Raw genomic sequence first — 16,102 nt, forward strand, 5'->3', positions numbered from 1 at the left:
CATTTTGTTTTTATTTCTATATATATATTCTAATATCTATATATTCTCTCAGAGTAGCAATTTCTGTTCCAGCCCACTAGAGGGCGGCATGACCCTAAAGTCAAGCGGGGGTCTCCTGTCTCCACACACACACACACACACTTCCTGTCCTGTCCTGTCAGGCCTCGGGCTGGGACGTTCTGTCTGGACCTCCGAGAACGAGCTCCACCCTCCCTGCCCCTGCGGCCCAGCGACCTGCTCAGGGCTGAGGCCAGTGCTGTGTCGCTGTCTTACTCTACTTCCTGTTGGCCCACACACACCTACGCCAGCGCAGCCCCCCGCCCCTTCCTGCCAGCCCACACAGACTCTCTGTCCCCTCTGCGGGCCGAGCCCCCCCGTCTCCCCCCTGCCTCTTCGCCCTGCGTTTCCAGAACTCGCTCAGAGCCTCCGGCCTGATTCGCGCCCAGCAGGACGAATCGCAGCTCTTTCATCGCAGACCCCCAGCCGAGGAGCCCCCCGGTGTCTCTGGTGTCGGCTGTGTCCACTGCGCGCGGTCACAGCGGCGTGGGGCCTCCCCCGGCCTGGCTTCCCGAGGGGGAGGAGAGGGCCGGGCTGGCGTTTCTGCGGGGAACAAGGTGGGCACACGCAGCTGGGCACGGCCTGTGTTTATTTCGGCTCACACGCGTGGCTCGTACACGCTGTCTCCAGTCGAAACAGACACAGGGCTGAGGCACACGGGGGACAGAGGGAGCTCTGGGCCTGCGGTCCGCGGAGCCGATCCCTGTGGCTTCGGGTCGGGTGGGATACTGGAGCACGAGGAGCGCTCTCTCTTCGTTTCCGGCCGGACTGCAGCCCCGTTTCCTGCGGACGTCTCTGTTCCTGGGGGCGGCCGGGGGAACGGTCTCCTCGACGTTTTCGTACTGCGTCTGATCGCCTGTCGCCGCCTGCAGGGGGGCGAGACCACAGGGAAACCAGGAGTGAGAGGCCAGATCAGCTCAGCCCCTCTGCAGCCTGTCCTGAGCTCCCCCTGCTGGTGTCATGTTCACACACCCTGGACAGGACAGCAGTCCATCACAGGACACACACACTCACACACCCTGGACAGGACAGCAGTCCATCACAGGACACACACACTCACACACCCTGGACAGGACACCAGTCCATCACAGGACACACACACTCACACACCCTGGACAGGACAGCAGTCCATCACAGGACACACACACTCACACAACCTGGACAGGACACCAGTCCATCACAGGACACACACACACTCACACACCCTGGACAGGACACCGGTCCATCACAGGACACACACACACACTCACACACCCTGGACAGGACAGCAGTCCATCACAGGACACACACACACTCACACACCCTGGACAGGACAGCAGTCCATCACAGGACACACACACACACTCACTCACACACCCTGGACAGGACAGCAGTCCATCACAGGACACACACACACACTCACACACCCTGGACAGGACACCAGACCATCACAGGACACACACACACACTCACACACCCTGGACAGGACAGCAGTCCATCACAGGACACACACACACTCACACACCCTGGACAGGACAGCAGTCCATCACAGGACACACACAGACACTCACACACCCTGGACAGGACAGCAGTCCATCACAGGGCACACACACACTCTAGAGCCAGTTTTCCTACCATGAGCCCTCCAGCCTGTCTCTGGACTGTGGGAGGAAACTGGAGCTCCTGGAGGACACCCACACCAACATGAAGGGAACATGCAGACTCCACACAGACAGCACCCCAGGTCCATCATTGAACCCAGAGCCCCAGCACGGCTGCCCTTTAGATTTTGCGATTCGTTCTGCTGCCGTCTTGTGATCTAAAAAGTGTAACGTCTGAATTACCCGAATGCTGGGCTGACGTCTTGCCCTCGATCTCTTCCGACAGGCGACACACAGCTCCGGAGCTGTAGGGAGACGTTGCAGCAGGAGGTTAGGAAGACCAGGACACAGCAGCTGGCAGAGCGAACACCAGCTCTCACAGGTAGGATCCCTGTTCCTGGTGCGAGAGGTCCCGTCGTGATTCACAGTGCACGGAGCTGGACACGGTCCTGTCCAGCAGGGCCGAGCGGCCATACCGTCTCTCGCGAACAGGCAGTAGGCGCAGCAGGAGGACACCAGGGCGCTCAGAGGCAGAGCCGACAGCAGGACGAGCAGGCAGGACAGCTGGAGGTGAACGGGTGGGGAACGCTCCGGGCCTCCTCCTGCCACAGACAAGGAAACAGCCCTCAGGGGACCGGGACCGTGTCTGGGTCACCTCACCGAGCCCCAGACTGGGAACCTCTCTAATGAAACCCCATTGTGCCAGAGTATTGGCTTCAACCACAGGGCTGGGCAGCTTGTTCCCCACCCCCGCCCCCCTCTGTGTACAGAAGAGCCTCCTGTCCTGACTGGAGGAGCTCACCCAGCTGTGTCTGGAGAGAAGCCAGGGTATCGTCTTCAACCACAGGGCTGGGCAGCTTGTTCCCCACCCCCACCCCCCTCTGTGTACAGAAGAGCCTCCTGTCCTGACTGGAGGAGCTCACCCAGCTGTGTCTGGAGAGAAGCCGGGGTATCGGCTTCAACCACAGGACTGGGCAGCTTGTTCCCCACCCCCGCCCCCCTCTGTGTACAGTAGAGCCTCCAGTTCTCAGTTTTAAATGTCCTTCTGTGTATCTCACGCTGACAGGAGCCCAGGACACCGCACGGTAAAGAAAAGGTGGGGTTGGTCGTTGAAATTAGGGGGGAACTGTAAATCTACTGCATAAACCCGACCTCAGCACAACGTGCTGCTCTCCCGGAGGGCTGACGGCAGATGAACGATTGTATTCTTGCCCGCAAAACGGATCAGAGAGCTGAGGACAGAGCGATCCGCGCTGAGGGGCGGTGGCTGGGGCTCACCGGGGAAGACGAGCTCCGTCCCGTTTCCGAAGCTCAGCCGCCCGCCGGCTCTGTCGGCGCAGTAGTACAGCGCCCGGTCGGACTCCGTCAGGTTGGCGAGCGTCAGGCTGACGGAGAGGGTCGAGGGTTCGAGGACGAGGGAGAGGCGAGACCGGTACCCCTCTTCCACCTCCTTGTTGACCTGGGAGACGCTGACCTGGGCGACGGCGGCGATGAGCGGCACCTCCAGGGGCCGCTGTATCATCCACAGCGTCTCCTTCAGGTGCCTGATGCCGCAGGGCAGGGTGACCGTGTCTCCGGCTCGGACCCGCAGCTCCACGACCGCGGCCGGTTCGGCCCCGAGCCCCCGCGTCATGCAGACATCTGAGACAGGAAACTCGCGTCAGTCCTTTTCAGACACCGGCAGGACGGGGCTGGCGGGCTGATTTCAGATCCGGCCGGGTACACCGCTCGCTAACAGGACAGTTACAGAGGACCGAAGCTCATCGGTGCGGTTTATTTCAGACTGCTGGCCTTATGAAGTACCGGTTCGGACTGGTACCCAGAACTAAGAGGGAAACACGTTTCACGCCCCGTTGCTGTTTCAGGAGCGAGGATGCCCCGCTTATCAAGAAGAGAACAGAAATAAAACACGATTTTGCTCATCAGAATCGCTTCCGCCGCACAGCGAATCCAAAGCAGCGCCCTCGGCCCCAGCGCGGCCCGCCAAGCGGCTTGAGCGCCGCACGTCGGTCCGGTCCGGTCCGGATCGGCCGTGCATGAACCCCGAAGAGGCGCAGTTGACGGAGACGCTCGCCTACTCACGGGTGAGGAAGACCAGCGCGATTCTCGCCGCCGCCGGCGCGTCCATCTCCTCCCGGTCCAGGGGCAGTTAGTCCGGGGCGGTGGCTGGGCTTCAGACCACCAGAGACGACGACGTCTCGTTTCCTCTGGCTGGCCGTCCCAGCCGCCTGAATAGCCCCCTCCCCCCCAATGAAAGGGCGTTTTTTTCCACCGTTGGCGGGTCGCGCAGTTGAGTCCGGACGCCGGCCTTCGACGGGACAGAGCTGTTGCAACCAGGGAGCTGCGCCGTCCGGACCCCCGAACTGCTCCGACGCCCTTTGGTGGTGGTGATGGGGTGGTGGGGGTCGTGCATTCGCAGAAAAGCTCAATAAAACCAGATCCCAGCGGCTCAAACGGGGCTGGAGTACGCAGCGTGCGGGAGCTCTTGGGGTGGATCTTCACACGAGTCAGACCTGATCTCCCCCCACCGGAACTTCAGCGAGCTGAGTTCAAAACCACAGCAAGGACTTCACACAGGTATAGCGGGGGCGGGCTGCTGGCCTGTGTCTCTGGTCACAGGAAGTCCACAACTGTGTCTTTGTGCATCACACACAGATACACAAGATACATCCTTACACAGGCTGGGGACATCACACACACACACAACGCGATGCATGACAAGGACCTGGCGCGTTTCTGTGACTGTGGGTGAATTTGTGAGATCTGATTGGGATAAAGGACGTGTTTGTATCATTAATCTGTTCATTGTTGTGGCTAAATATTTTATCCACAAACGTGAATGGTCTATCACTGCTCCCTCTGTGAAAGTTGAATTCCTTTTTTATTTACATTCTGTTAGAAATGTACAGAATCAAAAGGCGAGACATACAATGGAAATATAAAAATACAGAGACGCTCTTTTTCTTTAGAAGATCACCTTGAGGAAACGTGTTTGAGGCGTTCAGGCTCAGCCGGCACAGGAAAGACCGGGTCGTTTCCGCTCTTGGACACGCGTGGGGCGGGACGCGTGCGAACCAGTGTCGACACCTCGAGTCTGCTTGTTCCTCGTGGCCGCTAGGTGTGTGTGTGTCACGGTCCACAACTTGACGGCTGTGAGAGATCACCTGTTTCACATCAGCAACGAGGTACAGTAGGAGATCCGTGCAGATCGCGCAGTTACTGCAGTTACTGCACAAAATAATCCAGATTCCGTCTCCTCCGTCTTTTTTGTAACTGGAAAAGATTCCCGATTCCTGACAAAAGTCACTAAACTGCGATTTGCGTATAGGGGATCACATCAAAGAGATCACAGACGAGAGAGCGCATTCACTCCCCACTCGCCCCAGTCATGACTTGTGTGTCCCCCACTCCCTCCCATCACACTGTGATCTCTCCTCACTTCTTCCTAATCCAACACCACTACATACATGACAACTTAACGCAAACCGAAACTGTACTTAAAACTGTCCTATTTATTAATCACCGTACTCTTTTTGCACTGTTTCCCGAATTATTTTTGCACTGTTTCTGTCCTGTTTGTACACTTTTCTCTGCTGGCGTATTTGCACAGTTTGTATTACCCTGTTACGTTATTACACTGTTTTTGTTATTGTGTTCCTGTCTATTGTCTCTTTTCACTATCCTATGCACCTGTGTAAGTATAACGACAAATACCGTGCCTTCCCTTTAAATGTACTGGGACAGCAATAGTTGCTTTTGGTTTACACTCAAGGAGCTCTGGTGGTGACCATGAGATCGATGTGAATAACAACCCCAACATAATACGTTTCTGCTCAGTGGCCTGCAAATGTATTTGGTCAGATCACCCCCAATTGACTCAGCGTGGTCTTGTTTCTCACATTAGATCCTAGGGACATCGCGAGAGCACAACCTACATTCCCTAGAATGTCGGACTACATTCCCCAGAATCCTCTGCCCCCTCCTCTCTGCGTCACCTGACCAGCTGCTCGAAGCTCATTGGTCAGTTGCCTGTTCCGGAAGAGGACGTCTGCAGACTCAGTGTTGACAAGAGGCGCAGCTTGATATCTTGATATCTTGATATCACTTCACATCACTTCACACGTTTTCCGTCCAAGAATTGGGGGAGGTTTTAGTTAATTGTAGTGTTTTTTTTCATTAAAAAAAATCTTGAGCTTGCTTCCCCGTCTTGCGCAGCGGTTGAACGGGACCCCCATTAAAGAAAAGGTAAAGCGATTTTCTCTCCGGTACCGCGGTGAAGTTTTTTTAGTTTGTTTTTGTCAGCACCTGAGATGTTTAACAAGAAGTCATATCCGTATTTATTTAATGGAACATTTGGTAAATGTTTAAAATAGCATGTATTTGAAATGAAGTGTGAAGGTATTTAAGAACAGTTATAGATAGCTACAGCAGTTACCTTTTAATTATTTATTAATGTCTTCATTGAGCAGTAGGTCTGTTCTTCCACGAAACAGTCATGTCATGATTTTAATGTTTGCGATTTTGTTCATCTCTACTTACAAACGAGGAGCCATTTAGTCCAAATAATTCTGACTTATTTGGTAGAGGGTAGTGAATTGATCTGAGGGTCTTCTCCAGCTCTGGAGAGAAGCTGGTAGCTTGTTCCACACTCCCACCACCCTCTGTGTAAAGACGTTCCTCCTCTTCTCAGTATTAACGACGCTTCCCTGGAGTGACGCTTTCGGAGGAGGTGGGAGGGGGGGCACATTCATTTTAACTCCCCTTTGGACTTGAATGAGACGGTTTTGTTTGAGGTAGGGTTGGACAGTACTGATGGACACTGCCTGTGTCTCAGAATTAGCACAGAAAGGAACGTGTTACTTTAAGAAATTTCCTGTTGGCATTCAGTTTTTCAGTTATGCACTTAAACGTTTTTTATGTGTGAATGTATAATCAGTGTCCTTTTTTTTTTGTCTTTTAACAGTCCGGACATTCTAAGGAATAATTATTTTATGGTCTAGCATTTAAGATTCTTGTGCCAAAAATTTGTTTCTCCTACCTCATTTACTTGCTGAGTGTAGGCATTTTTGTACGATATCACTTTGCGTTGAGTCGTAGTTTCTCTTGTTGTTGATTCTTTTTGCAGTCTTTGGATTTTCTTATAGTAGATACTGGAATGTTTCGTTTCTAAAGGAACAAGTACATTTTAATCCCACGGTGAGAATAAGGAAAAACAGTTCCCGCAGTTAAGCTATAAAGACTCTGAAAATGGCCAACATTTCTCTTTGGAGGAATCGCTGCAGGGTACAAAGATACATTTACACTTGTCAAGAGTCATTTTCTGAGCTGTAGCGCTACACTTGCACTAAAGAAACACAATAAAACGTGAATTGTTAGATCGTCCTCTGAGTCTGCTGTTCTTGTCTGCTGAGCTGAACTCGCTTCAGCTCGCCTCCTGGGCGGAGCGGGTTCTGGGGATCATCACTGGGAAACTGGGGTGTCCGTCAGGTGTCACAAAGCAACAGACAGTGGCCGTTCCGTGATCCAGATGGGAGCTGGATTTCCGAATATTTCAGCTCTTCTCCGCTTTCCTGTAATTGAAGAAAAAAAATGGAAGGACCCTTTATTCCTCTGGTTGTGAGATGTGTTCCTTTAAAAAAAAAAGACAGAGCCCTCATATTGAGGTGTGGAATGAAAACTGCAGAAGAGGCTTCAGGACGGCTCACGCTGCAGGGGACCAGTAGCTCATGTGCGGCGCCTGTGCTCTGACTTGGATTCAAGAACCACAGGGAAGACCTATTCGGCGGTTCGGGTGTAGCAGTACACTAGGAATCCAGCAGGTGGCGCTGTTGTTCTGTTTTTAATATCACTATGTCGTAGGAGGTGACTAGCGACGCCGATATACAATAAAAATAATTGCTTACACTTCTATAGCGCTTTTCTGGACTCTCCCCTCAGAGCTCTTCCCAGGTCAGGGGGATCCCCTCCAGCCCCCCCAGTGTGCAGCCCCACCTGGATGATGCTCCAGTCCGCTCAGCACACAACAGCTCTCAGTGGGGAGGAGAGCAGAGGGATGGAGCCAGTTCAGAGAGGGGGGATTATTAGGAGGCCATGATGGGTCAAGACCAGGGGGGGAATCAGGCCAGGACACTGGGGTAACACCCCTACTCTTCTCCAGAGACACCCCGGGATTGTTAATGAGCACAGAGAGTCAGGACCTCGGTTTGAAGTCTCATCCGAAGGACGGCGCCTGTTTACAGTCCAGTGTCCCCGTCACTATACTGGGGCATCAGGACCCACACAGACCGCAGGGTGAGAGCGCCCCCTGCTGGCCCCACTCACACCTCTCCCAGGAGTCTCCCCTCCAGGTACTGGCCAGGCTCCCCCTGCTGGGCTCCAGTGGGGCTGCCAGTGGGGAGCTGCAGGGTGATGTGGCCGCTGGCCAACTGGTTGATTCATCAGTCGGGCCCCCTCGCACGCTGAAAGGAGGTGAATCTCGTGAGCTCTTGTTCGCACGCAGAGAGGCTGCACGACGCTTGTGAGTTCAGGCGCTCCAGACGGCTTGGAAATTCTCCTTCCGTTCTCGGTTTCTTCAGTGCGGTGAAGCGGCGCTACCACGTCCGGCCAGCAGGGGGAGGCAGTGACCACCGGCTCTGGGCCTGAATCTCGTCAGGCCGACCCGGTCCGGATGAACCGCTGTGTGTGTGTGTGGTGTTAGTCCTAACAGGCAGGTGAACAACGTAGATGTTTACTGAAAAGATTAATTCTTCTTATGTACTTATACTATACTAAATGGGTATCGGCAAAGGTGATCCAAATAATTCTGCAGCTCCTCTCCACCTCACAAGGGTCATTCTGGAGAAGAATCTTTAAAACTGGGGCCTAGGAGTCGTTTCTTTACACAGTGAAATACTACGTGCAGTTATGGTCCCCCCGTTATAAAGAAAATGTTGCACAGATCTATATTTTTCATCTCCCCTTTTTATCCATACATCTAATGCATATCCTTCTGCGTAGAAAAGATATCGCTGCTCTGGCATCAGCCCAGGCAAGAACAACCAGATGCTTCCCTTAAGCTCCAGAAAACACACTGACGGGCCGAAGAAACTGAATCTCTGGTAGAATGAATAGAGAAACATGAGCCAGAGGAGACAAGGGAAATCTACATTGAAGGGCATTTAGAACTGGGAACAGGAGGCTCTTCTGTACACAGAGGGGGGTGGGGGTGGGGAACAAGCTGCCCAGCCCTGTGGTTGAAGCCGATACCGAGCTCCTCCAGTCAGGACAGGAGGCTCTTCTGTACACAGAGGGGGTTGGGGGTGGGGAACAAGCTGCCTGGTGATGTTGTTGAAGCCGATACCCTTATTTCTTTTAAGAATGAGAATCTTCAAACTGTGATTTTCTCATCTCTGGCTGACACTTGGATGGATTAACTACTAACTACCCATCAGGCCAGCTGTGCCCTGTATTCAATTCAATTCAGTTCAATTCGAGGTGCTTTATTGGCATGACCGATGAGTACAACCAATGTTGCCAAAGTAAAACAAATACAATTTACATAAAACAAAAATCTACAGACATTTACAATAAAGACACAATTCTAAAATATTTACATATAGATTTATGGAGCATTATTGAGAGACAGATTCACTGTTCCTCAGGCTGGGACAGGAGATCACACACTGTATTATTATTATTGAGAGACAGGCTCACTGTCTGTTCCTCAGGCTGGGACAGGAGATCACACACTGTATTATTATTATTGAGAGACAGGCTCACTGTCTGTTCCTCAGGCTGGGACAGGAGATCACACACTGTATTATTATTATTGAGAGACAGGCTCACTGTCTGTTCCTCAGGCTGGGACAGGAGATCACACACTGTATTATTATTATTGAGAGACGGGCTCACTGTCTGTTCCTCAGGCTGGGACAGGAGATCACACACTGTATTATTATTATTGAGAGACAGGCTCACTGTTCCTCAGGCTGGGACAGGAGATCACACACTGTATTATTATTATTGAGAGACAGACTCACTGTCTGTTCCTCAGGCTGGGACAGGAGATCACACACTGTATTATTATTATTGAGAGACAGGCTCACTGTTCCTCAGGCTGGGACAGGAGATCACTCACTGTATTATTATTATTGAGAGACAGGCTCACTGTCTGTTCCTCAGGCTGGGACAGGAGATCACACACTGGGCTGCCAGTTCAGCTGAGTTCCCTCCTCCCTCTCCCAGTAGGATTGGGACCCGTTGGGATTCTGGTAGGTGTGGGAACTCTGGGATTAGATTTCTGAATTTCGGGAAGAATGTTTCTCTAATCCCAGAGTATCTGTCACAGTGCAGTAGGAAGTGCACCTCTGTCTCTATTTCTCCCCGCTGGCAGTGGGAGCACAGCCTGTCCTCTCTGGACAGTCAGGTCTGCCTGTGTCCAGTGTGTGTGTCCAGGCTGTGGTCACTGAGCCTATCCTTTCTGGACAGCCAGGTCTGCCTGTGTCCAGTGTCTCTGTCCAGGCTGTGGTCACTGAGCCTGTACTTCGTCAGGGTCTGTTTCTCTTTGCTGTTATTTAGCTTGGTTAGATATTCGGCTAGTGTGTATTGTCTGTTTAGGGTTCTGTAGCATTCCAAATGATGTTGTGTTTGTGTGTGTGTGTCCCAGTGTGTGAGATATTGCTGTTTGATCCGTGCTGTGATGTGGTTGAGTCTGAGTTGTGGTGCTCTCACAGTGCTGTCCTGAGGCTGGTTGTGTGTTGTGTATTGTGCTGTGATGTGCTTGAGTCTGGGTTGTGGTGCTCTAGCAGTGCTGTCCTGAGGCTGGCTGGTGTCGGTGTGGCTCAGGTCAGTGAGCCTCAGGACCAGCTGGCTCAGGGGGCTCTGTTTTGGGCTCAGCTCTTGGCTCAGCAGGGCTTTGTTGTGATTGGAGTTGGTCGCTGTTTTGTAGGTGTAGCCAATACTTTAATACTCTCTTCTGTATGTGCCCTATAGCTGCCTCTCGTTTGTGACCTGTGTTGGGTCCTCTGTCCAGGAAGGCACCACTTGTCTAACAGGTGCAGCTCTCCTGCGCAGAATCAAAAGCGTCCGATGTCTGAGAAACAGTCTGAGGGTCTTGGAAACAGATACAGAGGCCTGTGTGGTATCCATTTTTTACACACTTGTCTATCTCATCCTCACATGTTTTTTTTTGGGGGGGGGGCTTTTCTGACCTGAATTCTGCCTGATGATTCATTTCAGGGAGGCTGAAGAGTAAACCAGCACACAGGCCAGCAGAGACACAGCAACAGAAACAAGACAGGAAACTGTCAGTGCGAACCTGCCCAGTGTGACTATCACAGGCCTGAGAGAGTAAATATAGAGAGCGGTTGAGCTCATGGAAACATCTGCGGTCGTCGTGCTGAACACCGCTCTGAAGCTCTTGTGCGAGGGTGAGATCAGGCTGCGGTCAGTTCTGCTGGCTGGTGCACACAGGCTGCACTGAGCCCTTGATGTGCTCGCTGGGGCACAGTCAAGGGCTCGTTTGCATCAAACACGAGGAACGAACAAATCTAATATCCAGTGTTGTTCGGCTGCTTTCTAGTTTTGACTGTTAGTGAAACTCTTACGCCAGACTCTGTCTCCTCTGTGGGGTTAGTCAGCCGGTTATCAGCAGGACAGAAGGATGAGCAGGTTTTAGCCACAGTAAGGAATGTGTGTGACTTCCCATGCTGTGATTGTGTCTGTGTTTTTACACGTGAGGGGTTCACACGGTAGCGGCCAAGCAGAAACGTCTGGACGTGAAATAAAGAGACACTTCAGCTCACAAGAAGAAAAAGAGTCAGAAGTTCCAGGATCACTTGTGATATTTTTCAACAAAATAAGTGCAAATACAGGAAACTGAGAACTGGACAAGAGCACACCAAGACCACACAACTTCACAGCAGTGTTGTGTAAGAGCAGTGTCATTTCATTCAGCTAGTTTTCAAGCAGTATCCTTCATAAAAAATAAAAGTTTTCTGCAGATTTTGAAGCGGTTTTGAATTGAAGGTTCAACCCTGATACGAAGAGAGGCAGATCACAACTTCTGCAGCTTTTCAAAACCACTCAATGCCCCTCTGTTCCTGAGTGCAAATGCCTCTGCTTACCTTTTGTATTTTGCGTGATCAAGTTTATGATCACAAGAGCGTTACAAGACAGACGCAACGCTGAAATATCTGGATATGAATTACAGACACACTACAGCTCACAAGAATATAGGTATGAGTGTGTGAAGGGGATCAGTTTTAGAAAGTGTTTTGGGCTGTTCTTGACATTTTTCTACAAAATATCTGGAAATAAAGGAACTTGAGAAAACCAGTAGGAACAGCAAACTTTTACCCTGTTTTACCCTGTTTTAGTGCCAGAGTGGTTGTTTCCTACAGCCCAAGGGTCTTACAGTATTGTAATAACTGCAGGTTACACTGAGCAGAAGGCATATCTTTTTAGAAATACAGAAATCCCTGAACTGTGCCTTAAACATAACTGAAGATCCAGAAAACCGAGATATGAAGAAAGCTAATACAAAAACATAACCTATGCATTTATGATTTTAGAAGCTGACAGTAATCACCAACGTCTTTTTTCATCCATGCTAAATACTTCTGAGGAGATACAGTATTTCACTCTCACTTTAGTATCAAATTCATTGTGTTGTGGCCACCTCCCTTCTTGTGCTCCGTGTTTTGTCTGCTGATCTCTGTAGTGGCGAGCTGCGGTCCTGCCTTCTCCTCCTCCTCCACTTCCTGCAAACACACAGACACGCAGCACAGCTGCTGGTGAGGACGAGTCTGAACACACACACAGTCTTGTCAGCGCTAGGCGGTCGAGCAATTATGGCGCAGGGCTCGGGTGACGTTTAAGCGTTTTAAAATGAGTGTTTCTTAGGACCGGGACAGACGCAATCTGGGATAAATGAGATCTTATGTCCATCAGACACAAGGACCTTGATGAACAAACTGAGAATCCCGTTCCGTGATACTGGCTGAATCCGTTTCATGTTTTTACGATTTCTTTATTTACATCTAAATAATACCACGGGGAGAAACGGAGAGAGAGAGTTTTCAGCGTTAGAAATAAGACGCCCCAGCACACGATAATCTATTCCCTATAGAATCGGAATCAGACTTTTTCTAATCCGTCTCTTGTCCCATTAAAAACACAGTCATGTGATTATACATGATCAATATCATCGAAACCTTTGTGAAACAATAACAAGACACATGCAAAATGTTAGACCATCTCAGTTATTCACAGATTTCTGTGTCTGTTGATGTTTTCCTAACTAAAAGCAGAATATTTCGATTTCGCTTTTCATAATAAAACACAGCCGTGTGGACAGTCTTACCTCTTCTAAGGGAAACGCAGGAGAAAACGCAGACGGAGGACACGATGGCACAGACCACACTCACAGAGGGCAGAAGAGTCCAGCACGTCAAGCTGGGACTGGGACTGGGACTGGGACTGGGACTGGGACTGGGACTGACCACTGTCCGGTCTGGTTCCTCTACAGGACCACAGATAGAGCAGGTGAGAGGCTAATTCAACACATCTTCACTGCTGCTGGACAGCCTATCTGAAGTAACAGCTCAGACACTGTTCATTTTCTGTGATATAGGTCATGAGTTTCTGAAAAAGGAAATGCAAACGACCGTATGCTTGGAACAGAAACATTTGGCAAATTTGTACCTGTGTCCGCAGTTAATTATATAGGGAAACGATGAGGCACCGAGAGACACGGGGAAGGAGGGTCGGGTACGAACATGGCAACACCGGAACCGGTACCGAACAAGACTGCAGTGTTGAACAGTGAAGGAGTGGGACCCCAGGGTGTCTGTGCTGTGTAGGGGAGCGGGTGCACAGACTGGAACTGCTCGCGTGTTAGTGTGTGTGAGGGGTTATCGGGGTGTCGGGCGGTGGCTGGGGCTCACCGGGGAAGACGAGCTCCGTCCCGTTTCCGAAGCGCAGCCGCCCGAAGACTCTGCCGGCGCAGTAGTACAGCGCCCGGTCGGACTCCGTCAGGTTGGCGAGCGTCAGGCTGACGGAGAGGGTCGAGGGTTCGAGGACGAGGGAGAGGCGAGACCGGTACCCCTCTTCCACCTCCTCGATGATCTGGGAGACGCTGATCTGACCGACGGCGGCGATGAGCGGCACCTCCAGGGGCCGCTGTATCATCCAGAGTGTCGACGTCTGGTGCCTGATGTCACAGGGCAGGGTGACCGTGTCTCCGGCTCGGACCCGCAGCTCCACGACCCCGGCCGAGCCAGCGAACAGTCCCCCCGCCAGGAAGACACCTGAGACACGAAACTCACGTCAGTCCTTTCAGAAGCTGGCCAGAACCTGCCACCGCCTTTGCGCAAGACACAGATAATAAAACTGTAATCACACTGGCGAGACCACTTCGTAAGGAAGACGCGCTAATGTCGCTCATTTCAATCGCTTTCTGCTGGCGGGTGCAACACCGGTCATTCGGAAAAACCCCACAGAAGAAGAGACAGAAATGATTGATTTCAACCTCAAGTTTTCAAAAATAATAAAGATCATCGTGAGCAACAGGCACAGGCGGCATCAATCAAACTAAAAACTATCATGTAAAAAGACACTACATTACTACACTACTACTGCAAACTGAGGCTATTGGACCTACAGCATATTATTAACTTACGTAATTGATATCAATATATCAGCAATCGATCTGATATTCGGAGAACGCGCTTAACTGAGAAGTGCCCCAGTTCTAAATAATTGTATTTATCAATAAGCATGATCAGTACGAAGTCCGCCGAGCGTTTAGTTTTTATCGAAGTCAAAGAATTCCCACATATTGGCGATTCAGCCGGTAACACCACCATGTCACTCACAGAGGAAGAGGAGCAGGGTCCGCGCTGCGTCCATGTCATCCTCTGCGCTGCTGTTGTAAAGAAGACCTGTAGTTCTCAGCCTATTTTGAACTTTACCCGGATTCTCATTGGTCGGAGGCCCAACTATTACACGTCTAACAACGAATGAACTATTGCAGTTCCTCTGATAGTCGACCTACAGGACACTGACGAAGGTGTCACTGTCGTCGTGATCTTGACATAGAGAAGGGCGTTTTCTGTGTAGATCGCAATTATGAGGAGTCCGTACAGACTGTTTACCGGTATATGAAGCAGTAATTATACACAATAACATAAAAAAGTTTATAAATGAGAGGAGGTCATTCGGGCCATCTGGTCGTTAATTGATCCCAGGAGCTCACCCAGCTGTGTCTGGAGAGAAGCCAGGGTATCGGCTTCAACCACAGGGCTGGGCAGCTTGTTCCCCACCCCCACCACCCTCTGTGTACAGAAGTACCTCACGTTCTCTGTTTTAAATGCGCTTCTGTTCCACCTATTTCCTCTGGGTTGACTTTGTCATGAATGCCTTTGAAACTTATCAGGTTACCTAATAGTCTTCTCTGTTCAGGACTAAAGAGACTCAGTTCCCTCAGCCTGTCAGTGTGGGACATCCCTTAAGACTGAAGAGACTCAGTTCCTCTGGCCTGTCAGTGTGGGACACTCTCTTCAGACTGAAGAGACTCAGTTCCTCCGGCCTGTCAGTGTGGGACACTTCCTTCAGACTAAAGAGACTCAGTTCCTCCAGCCTGTCAGTGTGGGGCACTCTCTTCAGACTGAAGAGACTCAGTTCCTCCGGCCTTTCAGTGTGGGACACTTCCTTCAGACTAAAGAGACTCAGTTCCTCCAGCATGTCAGTGTGGGACACTCCCTTCAGACTAAAGAGACTCAGTTCCTCCAGCCTGTCAGTGTAGGACGCTCCCTTCAGACTGAAATAAATAGAAGACAAACACAATGGTCTAGAATTATTTGGGATGGTTTTGTCGCCTCTTATGAATATGGGTAATACTTTAGCAATTCTCTACGTACTGCTCCTGTCTTAACTGTTTAAACTAGTAAAGTTTGTGAACGGTTTATCTTTCCATCTGGACAATTACTTAAACCGATCAATTTACACATTTTAGGACCTACAGTGGTTGTTAATAGAGAAGTTAATGATTGTTCTGTGTTAAACACTTCCCTCTAGTGGGCGTTTGTGTGTAATGCATCAAGATGGCCTTAAGCGAATGATAACGTCTTGTCATCATGTACAACTCTTCTGCTAAACGATGCATTTTAACGACTGAGAATATGATTTTGAGCTTTTATCACTTATCCACCTACTAATAAAATATACCTACTAATTAATGCACAATTGTTTTTATGCAAAGTTACATAAAGACGTGGTCTGATGAAACATCCACAGACCTGTGCGAGTGTCACATGGTCTATAAGCACATTCACTGCAAACTGTGCACTGAGAAGATCTACAGTTCAGCTGACGGGCGAGTTCATGCTCGATCACATCCGAGATACAGGACAGACTCCAGTCTGGTGAGAACTGGCAACAGCCCTACACCAGCACCACATGTTTTCTAAGACAACGAGCTTATCATT

General features: G+C 50.6%; 2 protein-coding genes and 1 gene segment (V, D, J or C); all 3 read right to left on the reverse strand.

Moving 5' to 3' along the window:
* The window catches only part of LOC148662474 (uncharacterized), a 59,848-nt gene that overhangs the window by 27,953 nt on the left and 15,793 nt on the right, over positions 1–16,102 (reverse strand). The gene's annotated exons all lie outside the window — the stretch shown is intronic.
* On the reverse strand, positions 34–4,268 carry LOC148662476 (uncharacterized). 4 transcript variants are annotated; one of them, XM_088632098.1, is made up of 5 exons: positions 3,910–4,266; positions 2,916–3,278; positions 2,114–2,239; positions 1,881–1,942; positions 34–923 (listed from the first exon to the last, which is right to left on the reverse strand). In XM_088632098.1, the coding sequence occupies exons 2-5, from the start codon at positions 3,268–3,270 to the stop codon at positions 534–536; spliced, it is 933 nt and encodes a 310-aa protein (XP_088488224.1). In that variant the 5' UTR covers positions 3,271–3,278; positions 3,910–4,266; the 3' UTR covers positions 34–533. The 4 variants fall into 4 exon arrangements, with proteins under 4 accessions (XP_088488224.1, XP_088488222.1, XP_088488221.1 ...); XM_088632096.1 differs by having other exon boundaries at positions 3,720–4,263; XM_088632095.1 differs by having other exon boundaries at positions 1,881–2,239; positions 3,720–4,268.
* Positions 9,095–15,570, reverse strand: LOC148662477 (Ig heavy chain V region 36-65-like). The segment is given in 3 exon segments: positions 9,095–12,376; positions 13,562–13,924; positions 14,492–15,570. Coding segments are annotated over 3 exon segments (573 nt in total).

The sequence above is a fragment of the Lepisosteus platostomus genome, chromosome 5 (assembly GCF_059453375.1).
Source record: "Lepisosteus platostomus isolate fLepPlt1 chromosome 5, fLepPlt1.hap1, whole genome shotgun sequence".
Classification (NCBI taxonomy): Eukaryota; Metazoa; Chordata; class Actinopteri; order Semionotiformes; family Lepisosteidae; genus Lepisosteus; species Lepisosteus platostomus.